At 60.5% G+C, this 9,753-nt stretch overlaps 1 protein-coding gene across 5 annotated transcripts in view; it reads right to left on the minus strand.

Annotated features, from left to right (window-relative positions):
• The window catches only part of ERCC6 (ERCC excision repair 6, chromatin remodeling factor), a 101,732-nt gene extending 98,144 nt beyond the window's left edge, over positions 1-3,588 (minus strand). For 3 of the 5 annotated variants that reach the window (XM_039911626.1, XM_029059732.2, XM_029059731.2), the window contains exon 1: positions 1,033-1,695. In XM_039911626.1, the coding sequence (XP_039767560.1) occupies positions 1,033-1,598 (566 nt within the window). In that variant the 5' untranslated portion in view covers positions 1,599-1,695. Of the gene's footprint in view, positions 1-1,032; positions 1,696-2,826; positions 2,946-3,139 lie in introns of those variants that run through there. The other 2 variants (XM_029059733.2, XM_029059734.2) reach the window with 2 other exon arrangements.
• Between the last annotated feature and the right edge of the window lie 6,165 nt (positions 3,589-9,753).

A 9,753-nucleotide genomic window follows, 5' to 3' on the forward strand; every position in this document is an offset into this window, starting at 1 on the left:
AGGAACGCCGTTTTCGCTTTCGCCGTCCGACCCCCTCCCGCCTCCCTGCCCGAGCCCCGTCTCGGGCCAGGAAGGGGGAGATCCGGCGGGGACGGGGAGGAAGGGGCGGGGCGAAGAGCGGGGGCGGCCGGGCAGAGATGCGGAGCCGGGATCACACCGGAGCAGCGGCGTGGCTCTCGGCGGCGAGATCCCGGGCTTGGGAGTCAGAGGCCGTGGGTTCGAATCCCGGCCCTGCCGCTCGTCGGCTGTGTGACCCCGGGCGAGTCACTTCGCTTCCCTGGGCCTCGGTACCCTCATCTGTAAAATGGGGACGAGGACCGCGGGCCCCACTCGGGACAACTGGGGACAACTCGACGATCTCGTGTCTCCTCCGGTGCTGGGAACGGCGCTCGGCACCGAGTAAAGCGCTCAACGAATACCAACACCGTCACCACCGTTTAGACCGTGAGCCCGTCTCTGGGTAGGGATCGACTATCCGTCGCCAATTTATACATCCCAAGCACTTAGTGCGGTGCTCCGCACGTAGCAGGCGCTCAATGAATACTACCGAATGAATCCGGACTGAGCTTCCCCCCTTCCCCTCCCCTCGGCTAAGCCCCGTTTCCCTCTGCTCCTCCCCCTCCCCTCGGCAAACCCGCGCTCATCCGTATATATTATTACCCCATTCATCTCGTCCACGAGGCGCCCGGCCCCTCGATCCTATTTATCGTGATTCAGTCGTCTCGTTTCCGTCCGTCCGTCTGGCCCGACGAGACTGCGGGCCCGTCGCCGGGCAGGGATCGTCTCGATCTGTTGCCGAACCGCGCGTTCCGAGCGCTTAGGGCGGCGGTCCGCACGTGGTGAGCGCTCAGTGGATACCGCCGAATGAACGGACGGACCCACACCCTCCGGCCCCCCCGAGCCCGCGATGGTTCCGCTCGGCCCCGCCGCTTCAGACCCGGATCCTCCGCCTCCCGGGCCCGCGCCCTTTCCGCCAGGCCCTTCCGTTCTCCGCAAAGCCCGGGCGGTCAAACGCAGGCCACGCTCGCCTACCTGAGATCGTCCAAAACGGACCGGTACTCCTTTTCCGCGTGGGCCGCCCGAGCCGCCCCGGTGGCTTGGCCGACGGCGAAATCCACCTGCCGAAGCAGGCCGCGCTCCAAGACATCCTGATCGTACACGTCGACTCCCAGACCTCTGAGTTCCAAGGCCTGGGCGCTCCGCTCCACCGACTGGATCTCCCGTCGGTCGATCCGCAACGGCGACTGCCCCTCCCTCGGGGCCCCGGGAGGAACGACGGCCGTGGACGTCGACGGCCCGGCGTCCGGGACGCGGGAGCCGACGCCGTCCTGCCCGCCGGCCGTCTCTTCGGCGGCGGCGAGATCCCGGCCGTCGGAACGGGCCCCGGCCGGAGAACCTCCGCGGTGAGGGGTTGTCCCGCTTGGCATCCTCCGGAGAGATAACTGGAGAAGAGATTCAGAATTACGCCGGTGCGGCGCAGAGGCAACCGGAGCCCACACTGACGTGCCAGACCCCTCCGTCGCCCAAGACGACAGGCGAACTCGGGGGGTGAAGGGGAAACGGATATTCTCCGCGTGAGAAGTTTTAAACGGCGTCATTCGTGTTCGAAAAGTACCGACGTATTCTACTAATACAATGTCGGTACGTGTTAAGCGCTTACTATGTGCAGAGCCCCGTTCTAAGCCCTGGGGGAGATCCGGGGGTCATCGGGTCGTCCCACGTGAGGCTCACGGCTAATCCCCGTTTTCCAGATGAGGGAACCGAGGCCCAGAGGGGCGAAGCCACTCGCCCGCGGTCACACGGAGGACGAGTGGCGGAGCCGGGAGTCGAACCCACGACCTCTGACTCCCAAGCCCGGGCTCTTTCCACTGAGCCACGCCGTTTCCCCTAACGACACTGTTAACACCGTAATACTGTTAATAACGTAACAGTAGGAAACGTAACTGACGAAGTTACAACCGTCAGCCCTAAAATCAAACGCGGACGCCCGAGCCCGCCTCCTCCGTGAGGCCTTCCCAGACTGAGCCGCCCTTCTCCTCTCCTCCCCCGTCGCCCCCACTCTCTCCCTCCGCTCGACCCCCCTCTCCGCCCCACGGCGCTTGCGTACCTACGCACATATTTATTATGCTATTTATCTTCTCGATGATGTGTCTCTATCTATAATTCTATTTATTCAGATTGCTGCTATCGATGCCTCTCTACTCGTTTCGTCAGCGTGGCCCGGTGGAAGGCGCCCGGGCGTGGGAGTCAGAGGTCGTGGGTCCTAATCCCGGCTCTGCTGCGTGACTTTGGACGAGTCACTTCACCTCTCTGCGCCTCAGTCCCCTCATCTGTAAAACGGGGATTAAAACTGCGAGTCCCACGTGGGACGACCCGATCACCTTGTATCCCCCAGCGCTTAGAACGGCGCTTTGCCCATAGTAAGCGCTTGACAAATACCACCATCATCATCCCCGCTTCTGGACCGCGAGCCCATCGTCGGGTAGGGATCGTCTCCATCTGCTGCCGAACCGGACTTTCCCAGTGCTCGATTCTATTCAGTCACCATCGTTCTTACGAGATGCTCTTGCCCTCGACCCTATCCGTCGCCATCGTTCTCGTCCGTCCGTCTCCCCCGATCAGACCGTGAGCCCGTCAGACGGCGGGGACCGTCTCTATCCGTTGCCGACTTGCTCATTCCATGCGCTTAGTACAGTGCTCTGCACATAGTAAGCGCTCAATAAATACTATTGAACGAACGAACGAAGTGCTCCGCACACAGTAAACGCGCGACAAATATGACCGAATGAACGACAGGGGGATAACGGAACGTCGACGTCAACTCACTAGTGACAGCGCGTCGATTTCCCTGCCGCGTGAAAATAATGTTTGTGCTTGTTAAGCGCTTCCTAGGTGCCGAGCGCCGTTCTAAGCGCTGGGGTGGACACAGGGGAATCGCGTTGTCCCACGTGGGGCTCACGGTCTTCATCCCCATTTTACAGACGAGGGAACCGAGGCCCAGAGAAGTGAGGGGACAGCTGGCAAGTGGCGGAGCCGGGACTCGAACCCATGACCCCCGACTCCCAGGCCCGGGCTCTTTCCACTGAGCCACGCCGCTTCTCTCAAAGGGTTGAAAACACGAGACGCTTAGGGAAAGCACCTAAAGGGGAAGTCTCGAGGTCGATTCCGTCGCCTGCTCCTTTCGATCGGGCCTCGACGCTACCGTGTGTGAAATTAAACATCGATCGGGCTTACGTCTTCGCGGTCCTCCCCGCTCCCATCCAACACCGTGACTTTTCTCCACCGAGCGGCGGGTGACTACAGATGAGACGAATCCCCAAGAAGATTCAGTGCGGGCTAAGAATTCTCCTAAAATCCCCAAAGTGCGAGTACGTGGGGCAGACGAGGCCTGGGACTTCTTAACGGTCACCGAGCAGAAGCAGTAGGAGTCGGTAGGCTCTGAATTTTAACCCCCCCACTCCGCCCCTTGCCTGCCGTGTGGACTCGGGCGAGTCACTCGCCCGAGTCCGAGCTGTCGGCACAGTGCTCTGCCCACAGTAAGCACTCCTTGAACAGCGCCGACTGACCGACTGACCTCGCTACGCCTCGGTTCCCTCATCCGAAAAGACCGTGAGCCCCACGCGGGATACGGACCGTGCCCGGTCGGCCCGTATCCGCCCCGGCGGTCAGCACGGGGCCCGGCGCGTAGCGGAGAGGGTACGGGCCCGGGAGTCAGGAGGAGCCGGGTTCCAGTCCTGGCTCCGCCACCCGTCCGCCCGCGTCGCCCCGGGGAAGTCACTTCCCTGTGCCTCGGTCACCTCATCTGTAAAACGGAGAGTGAGACCGCGAGCCCCACGTGGGACGGGGACGGCGGACAACGCGATTTACTCGCTTCCGCCCCAGCGAAGCGCAGAGAAGTGACTCGCCCGAGGTTCCGCGGCAGACAAGCGGCCAGGACCTTTCTGACTCCCAGGCCGATGCTCTGACCGGTGAGCCGCACTGCTTCTCTAACGCTCCTACACGCAAGCCCCACAACAAACAGAGCCCTTCCCTGCCCACGACGAGCTCGGAGGCTGGTAAAGAGGGGCGAGGGCGGGAGGGGTCGGTCCCCGGAGGCGCCACCCGGGCGCGGCCCGCCCCACCGAGTCCCCCGACCAGGACCAGCAGCAGCAGCAGCAGACCCAAGACAGAACCGGACCAGGACCAGACCGAGCCTAGGCCCAGGAACGGCCTCGCATCAGAAGCGGCACCAGGCCCGGGCCCGGGGCCCAGACCGGGAGCGGCGGCAGCAGCAACAAGCCCAGGGTCGGACCAGGACCAGGACCGGACCGGGCCCAGCAGCGGCAGTGGTCCAGGACCAGCACCGCAACAGACCCAGGCCCAGACCGGGACCGGCACCAGGACCAGACTAGGACCAGACCAAGCTCGGGAGCGGCACCGGGACCAGTAGCAGCAACGGGCCCGGGACCGGACCAGGCCCAATCCCAGGAGCGGCATCAGCACCGGGCCAGGCCCAGGACTAGATTAGGACCAGACCAAGCCCGGGAGCGGCACCGGGACCAGTAGCAGCAACGGGCCCGGGACCTGCCCAGGCCTAAGCCCGGGAGCGGCGCCGGGACCGGACCAAGCCCGGGACCGGACTAGGACCAGCCCAAGCCCAGGAGCGGCACCGGGACCAGACCGGAGTCAGGAGCCGCACCGGGACCGGAACCAGGCCGAGCCCAGGAGCCGCACCGGGACCAGACCGGGACCGGACTAAGACCGGCCCAAGCCCAGGCAGGAGCGGCACCAGGACCAGCCCGGGCCCGCAACGAGCCCCAGCTCCAGGCCCAACCCAGGGTGAGCAGAAGCAGGCCTAGGCCCAGAGCCTGAGCCTGAGCCAGAGCGGGCCGCCCCCTCCTCTCCCCCTCCTCCTCCTCCTCCTGCTCCTCCTGCCCGCCCTCACCGAGCGTCCGCGGAGAGCGGGCCGGGGGAGGGAGAGGGCCGGGGGGGGCACCGGGCCGGAGGACGGCAGCGGGGGAGCCGGCCTCCGCACACGCCGCGCGCATGCGCCCCACCCCGACGGAGGGGGCCGGGGGGAGCCGAGCCCGGCCGGCCGGACGCGCATGCGCGCCGCCCCGACCCGAAGGCCCGTCCCCAGCGCGTCGGCGCAGGCGCCGGACTCCGGCGGGGCCCGGGGCCGCGGCGCCGAACTGCGCCTGCGCGGGCGGGCGGCCCGCTCTCCCTCCTCCCCTCCCCCGCCCCCTCCTGCTCGGGGCCCTGGGCTCCTGCCCTGTGCCAAGAGCCCGGGCTGCGGGGGCGGAGGTCACGGGTTCGAATCCCACCTCTGCCACTTGTCAGCTGTGTGACTGTGGGCAAGTCCCTTCTCTGGGCCTCCGTTACCCCCTCTGGGAAATGGGGATGAAGACTGTGAGCCCCACGTGGGACAGCCTGACGACCCTGGGTCTCCCCCAGCACTTAGGACAAGAGTGAGCGTTTAACCAATAACACTATTATCATTACTGTGGAGCTCCATCCTTGAGGGCAGGACACTCTGGAGCAATTTCCAGAACCGGGATTTTCCACTATTAACAGAGGGTAGCCAATAACACTATTATCATTATCATTATTATTATTGTGGGGCTCCATCCTTTAGGGCAGGACACTTTTTTCCACTATTAACAGAGGGTGTGCATCTAGACCTCTGGCCTGGGAGCTGTTATTTTAAAAGTCAATACTAATAACAGTTAATAGGAACGATGATATTAATAGTCATCGCGATTGGTCTTATCATTGATATTTGATCGCCCTTGATAGGATTATTATGAGTGTTAATATGAAAATCGATGCATACTGATATTGGGGATTGTTAGCGTTGACGATCGCCTAATAGCGTCCTCAGCGGAAAGAGCCCGGGCCTGGGAGTCAGAGGCCGTGGGTTCGACTCCCGGCTCTGCCGCTCGGCAGCGGCGTGACCGTGGGCGAGTCGCTTCACTTCTCCGGGTCTCAGTTCCCTCATCTGTAAAATGGGGATGAAGTCTGTGAGCCTCACGTGGGGCGACCTGATGCCCCTGTCTCTCCCCCAGCGCTTAGAACAGTGCTCCGCACATGGTAAGCGCTCAACAGATACCAACGTTATTATTGTTATTGCAAGGTAATCAGGTTATTAGGTGACATAGCAGTAGCTTGGTGGGAGGCCACCGCTCTAGCCGGACCAGCTTAGCAAAGAACAATCCGGAAAGAGGTCGCTTCCCTTGGTCAAACGCTCGGTGAAGAATCAGGATTCTGAGAAGCGGGATTGAAAGGAGAGCAAGGTCCTTCTCTAGCCTTAAAAATCGTGGCGTTTGTTAAGCGATTACTATGTGCCAAGCACTGCATTAAGCAGTGGGGTAGATACGAGGTAATCAGGTCCCACATGGGGCTCGCTGTCCAAGTAGAAAGGAGAACAGATGCTCCATCGCTGTTTTGCAGATGAGGGATCCGATTCACGGAGAAATGAAGTAATAATTGGGGGAAGCGGTGTGGCTCAGTGGAAAGAGCCCGGGCTTTGGAGGCGGAGGTCATGGGTTCGAGGCCCAGCTCGGCCACTTGTCAGCTGGGTGACCGTGGGCGAGTCACTTCACTTCTCGGGGCCTCAGTCACCTCCTCTGGAAAATGGGGATGAAGACTGTGACCCCCTTGTGGGACAACCTGATTCCTCTGTTTCTACCCCAGTGCTTAGAACAGTGCTTGGCACACAGTAAACGCTTAGCAAATACCGACACTAATGGTAATAATGATAACGGTAGTATCCGTTAAGCGCTTGCTGTGTGCCAAGCACTGTTCTAAGCGCTGGGGGGGATGGAAGGTGGTCAGGTTGTCCCACGAGGGGCTCACGGTTTTCATCCCCATTTTACAGATGAGGGAACTGAGACACAGAGAGGTTTACTAATAATATCGGTATCTGTTAAGCGCTTACTATGTACAGAGCGCCGTTCTAAGCGCTGGGGGAGATACGGGGTCATCAGGTCGTGCCACGTGAGGCTCACGGTCTTCATCCCCATTTTAAAGATGAGGTAACTGAGGCACGGAGAAGTTACGTGACTCGCCCAAAGCCACGCAGCTGGCAAGTGGAGGAGCCGGGATCCGAACCCACGACCTCTAACTTCCAAGCCCGGGCTCTTGCCGCCGAGCCACGGACTTGCCCCAGGTCCCTCGGCAGACAAATGACAGAGCCGGGATTAGAACCCACAACCTCCCGACTCCCAGGCCCGTGCTCTTCGTCTAGACGGCGGGCCCGTTGTCGGGTAGGGATTGTCTCTGTTTCCGCCTTGTACTTCCCAAGCATTTAGAACAGTGCCCTGCCCACGGAAGGCGCTCAATCAATACGATTGAACGAATTGAGTGTAGGACCTGCTGCTTCTTCACAGGCACGTGATGCCGAATGGAGTGTTGGTTGATGACAATGATAACGTTGGTAATTGTTAAGCGCTTACTGTGTGCCGAGCACCGTTCTAAGCGCTGGGGGGGGATACAAGGCGATCGGGTCGTCCCACGCGAGGCTCACGGTCGTGATCCCCGTTTCCCAGATGAGGCGAGCGAGGCACCGAGAAGGGAAGCCACTCGCCCGCAGTCACGCCGCTGCCGAGGGGCAGAGCCGGGAGTCGAACCCACGGCCTCTGACCCCGAAGCCCGGGCTCTTTCCACCGAGCCACGCCGCTTCGCTTAGGACGGTGCTCTGCGCGTAGTGAGCGCCGAACGAACACCGACATTAATTAATGATGAGAGCGACGATCGTAATAATGATTTAAGTACTTATTCCGTCAGTTCCTGGGTAGCGTCGTCTTCCCTTAGGCCGTCGCGTCCGACCCGTAGCGACGCCGCGGACACGTCTCTCCCCCGGGGCCGCGCCTCCGTCTGCCATCCTTCCGGTGGCGGATCCACAGGGTTTTCTTGGTAAAAACCCGGAAGCGGTTTACCGTCGCCGGCCTCCGCACGGTAAACTCGAATCTCCGCCCTCGACTCTCTCCCGTGCCGCCGCTGCCCGGCACGGGGTGGGGGGGGGGGGGGGTGGTTTCGACTCGTAGCCGCCGGCCTTCCGCTGGCCGGCCACTGCGATTCTATTTCTTGCCGTTGTTCTCGTCCGTCCGTCTCCCCCGATTAGACCGTGAGCCGGTCCCGGGGCAGGGACCGTCTCTATCTGTCGCCGATTGTACATTCCAGGCGCTTAGTACGGTGCTCTGCACCTAGTAGGCGCTCGGTGAATACCGTTGAATGAGTGAATGAATGAATAGGAACGGACGGGCCTCTGCCTGACTCTCCCTCCCGTAGCCGAGACGGGTAGAGGACTGGAAACTCTCCGGATGCGACCCTGAGACGGGAGTAGTGTTGTCAACTATACTCAAAACCAGGGCTGAGCTCTGCTCTGTCATTACGGTATTCCTTGAGCGCTTACTACGCGTCAAGCACTACTTTGCGCCTGGCCTGGCGGATAGAATAATTCCTCTTCAAAACCCTACTTAGAGCTCGCCTCCTCCAAGAGGCCTTCCCCCCTCTACTCCCTCTGCCATCCCCCCTTCACCTCTCCGCAGCTAAAGCCTCATTTTCCCCTTTTCCCTCCGCTCCTCCCCCTCTCCCTTCCCCTCCCCTCGGCACCGTACTCGTCCGCTCGACTGTATATATTTTCATCACCCTATTCATTTCGTTAATGAGATGTACGTCGCCTCGATTCTATTTGTTTGCTGTTGTTTCAACGAGATGTTCATCCCCTCGATTCTGTTTATCGCTATCGTTCTCGTCTGTCCGTCTCCCCCCGAATAGACCGTGAGCCCGTCAGAGGGCGGGCACTGTCTCTCTCTGTTACCGACCTGTACGTTCCGAGCGCTTAGTACGGTGCTCTGCACACAGTAAGCGCTCACCAAATACTATTGAGTGAATGAATGAATGAATGAATGAATGAGCCGCTTGACTTTGGGCAAGCCGCTTAACATCCCCGTGCCTCAGTTCCCTCCTCTGTAAAATGGGGATTCAGATTGTGAGTCCCACGTGGGACAACCTGGTTACCTCGTATCTACCCCAGTGCTTAGAACGGTGCTTGGCACGTAGTAAGCGCCCAACAAGTACCCTCACCGTTATCATCAAACCGGTGAAGGCCGGTTCGATCACAGTCTAGAGAATTTCTGCTTCCCACGGTCCACGTAAGCAGCTCCGTCTGGTTTTCACAACACTCGTATCTGTTTCTTTTCTGCCTGCGATTCATCAGTCGGCATAGTTCCTGTCACTCCCTCTTCCACAGTCTGGGCTTTTTCTGAGGCTGCCGATTCAGGTTCCCAAAGAAAATATATTCAACGAGTCAGGGAACACACCCGATTCACCTCCCCCGGGGCCGTTCAGATCAATCGATCCATCGACCGTATTTACCGGGCGCTGGCTAAGCGCTCGGCGATGTACTGAGCGTTTGGGGGAGGGAAACGGTAGCAAAATACAGATTCCCTGCCCTGCGGGAGCTTTTGATTTGACAGGGAAGAGAGGCCAAATACCTAAATGGTGGTATCTGTTAAGCGCTGACTATGTGCAAAGCACCGTTCTAAGCCCTGGGGGATACGAGGCCATCGGGTTGTCCCACGTGGGGCTCACGGTTTTAATCTTCATTTTCCAGATGAAGTAACTGAGGCACAGAGAAGCGAAGTGACTCGCCCAAAGTCACCCAGCTGGCAAGCGGCAGGGCGGGGATTAGAACCCACAACCTCTGACTCCCAAGCCCGGGCTCTTTCCACCGAGCCACGCTGCGAAAAGAGACAAAGAAAAAGGATTGAG

The sequence above is a fragment of the Ornithorhynchus anatinus genome, chromosome 3 (genome assembly GCF_004115215.2).
Source record: "Ornithorhynchus anatinus isolate Pmale09 chromosome 3, mOrnAna1.pri.v4, whole genome shotgun sequence".
In the NCBI taxonomy this organism is placed as follows: Eukaryota; Metazoa; Chordata; class Mammalia; order Monotremata; family Ornithorhynchidae; genus Ornithorhynchus; species Ornithorhynchus anatinus.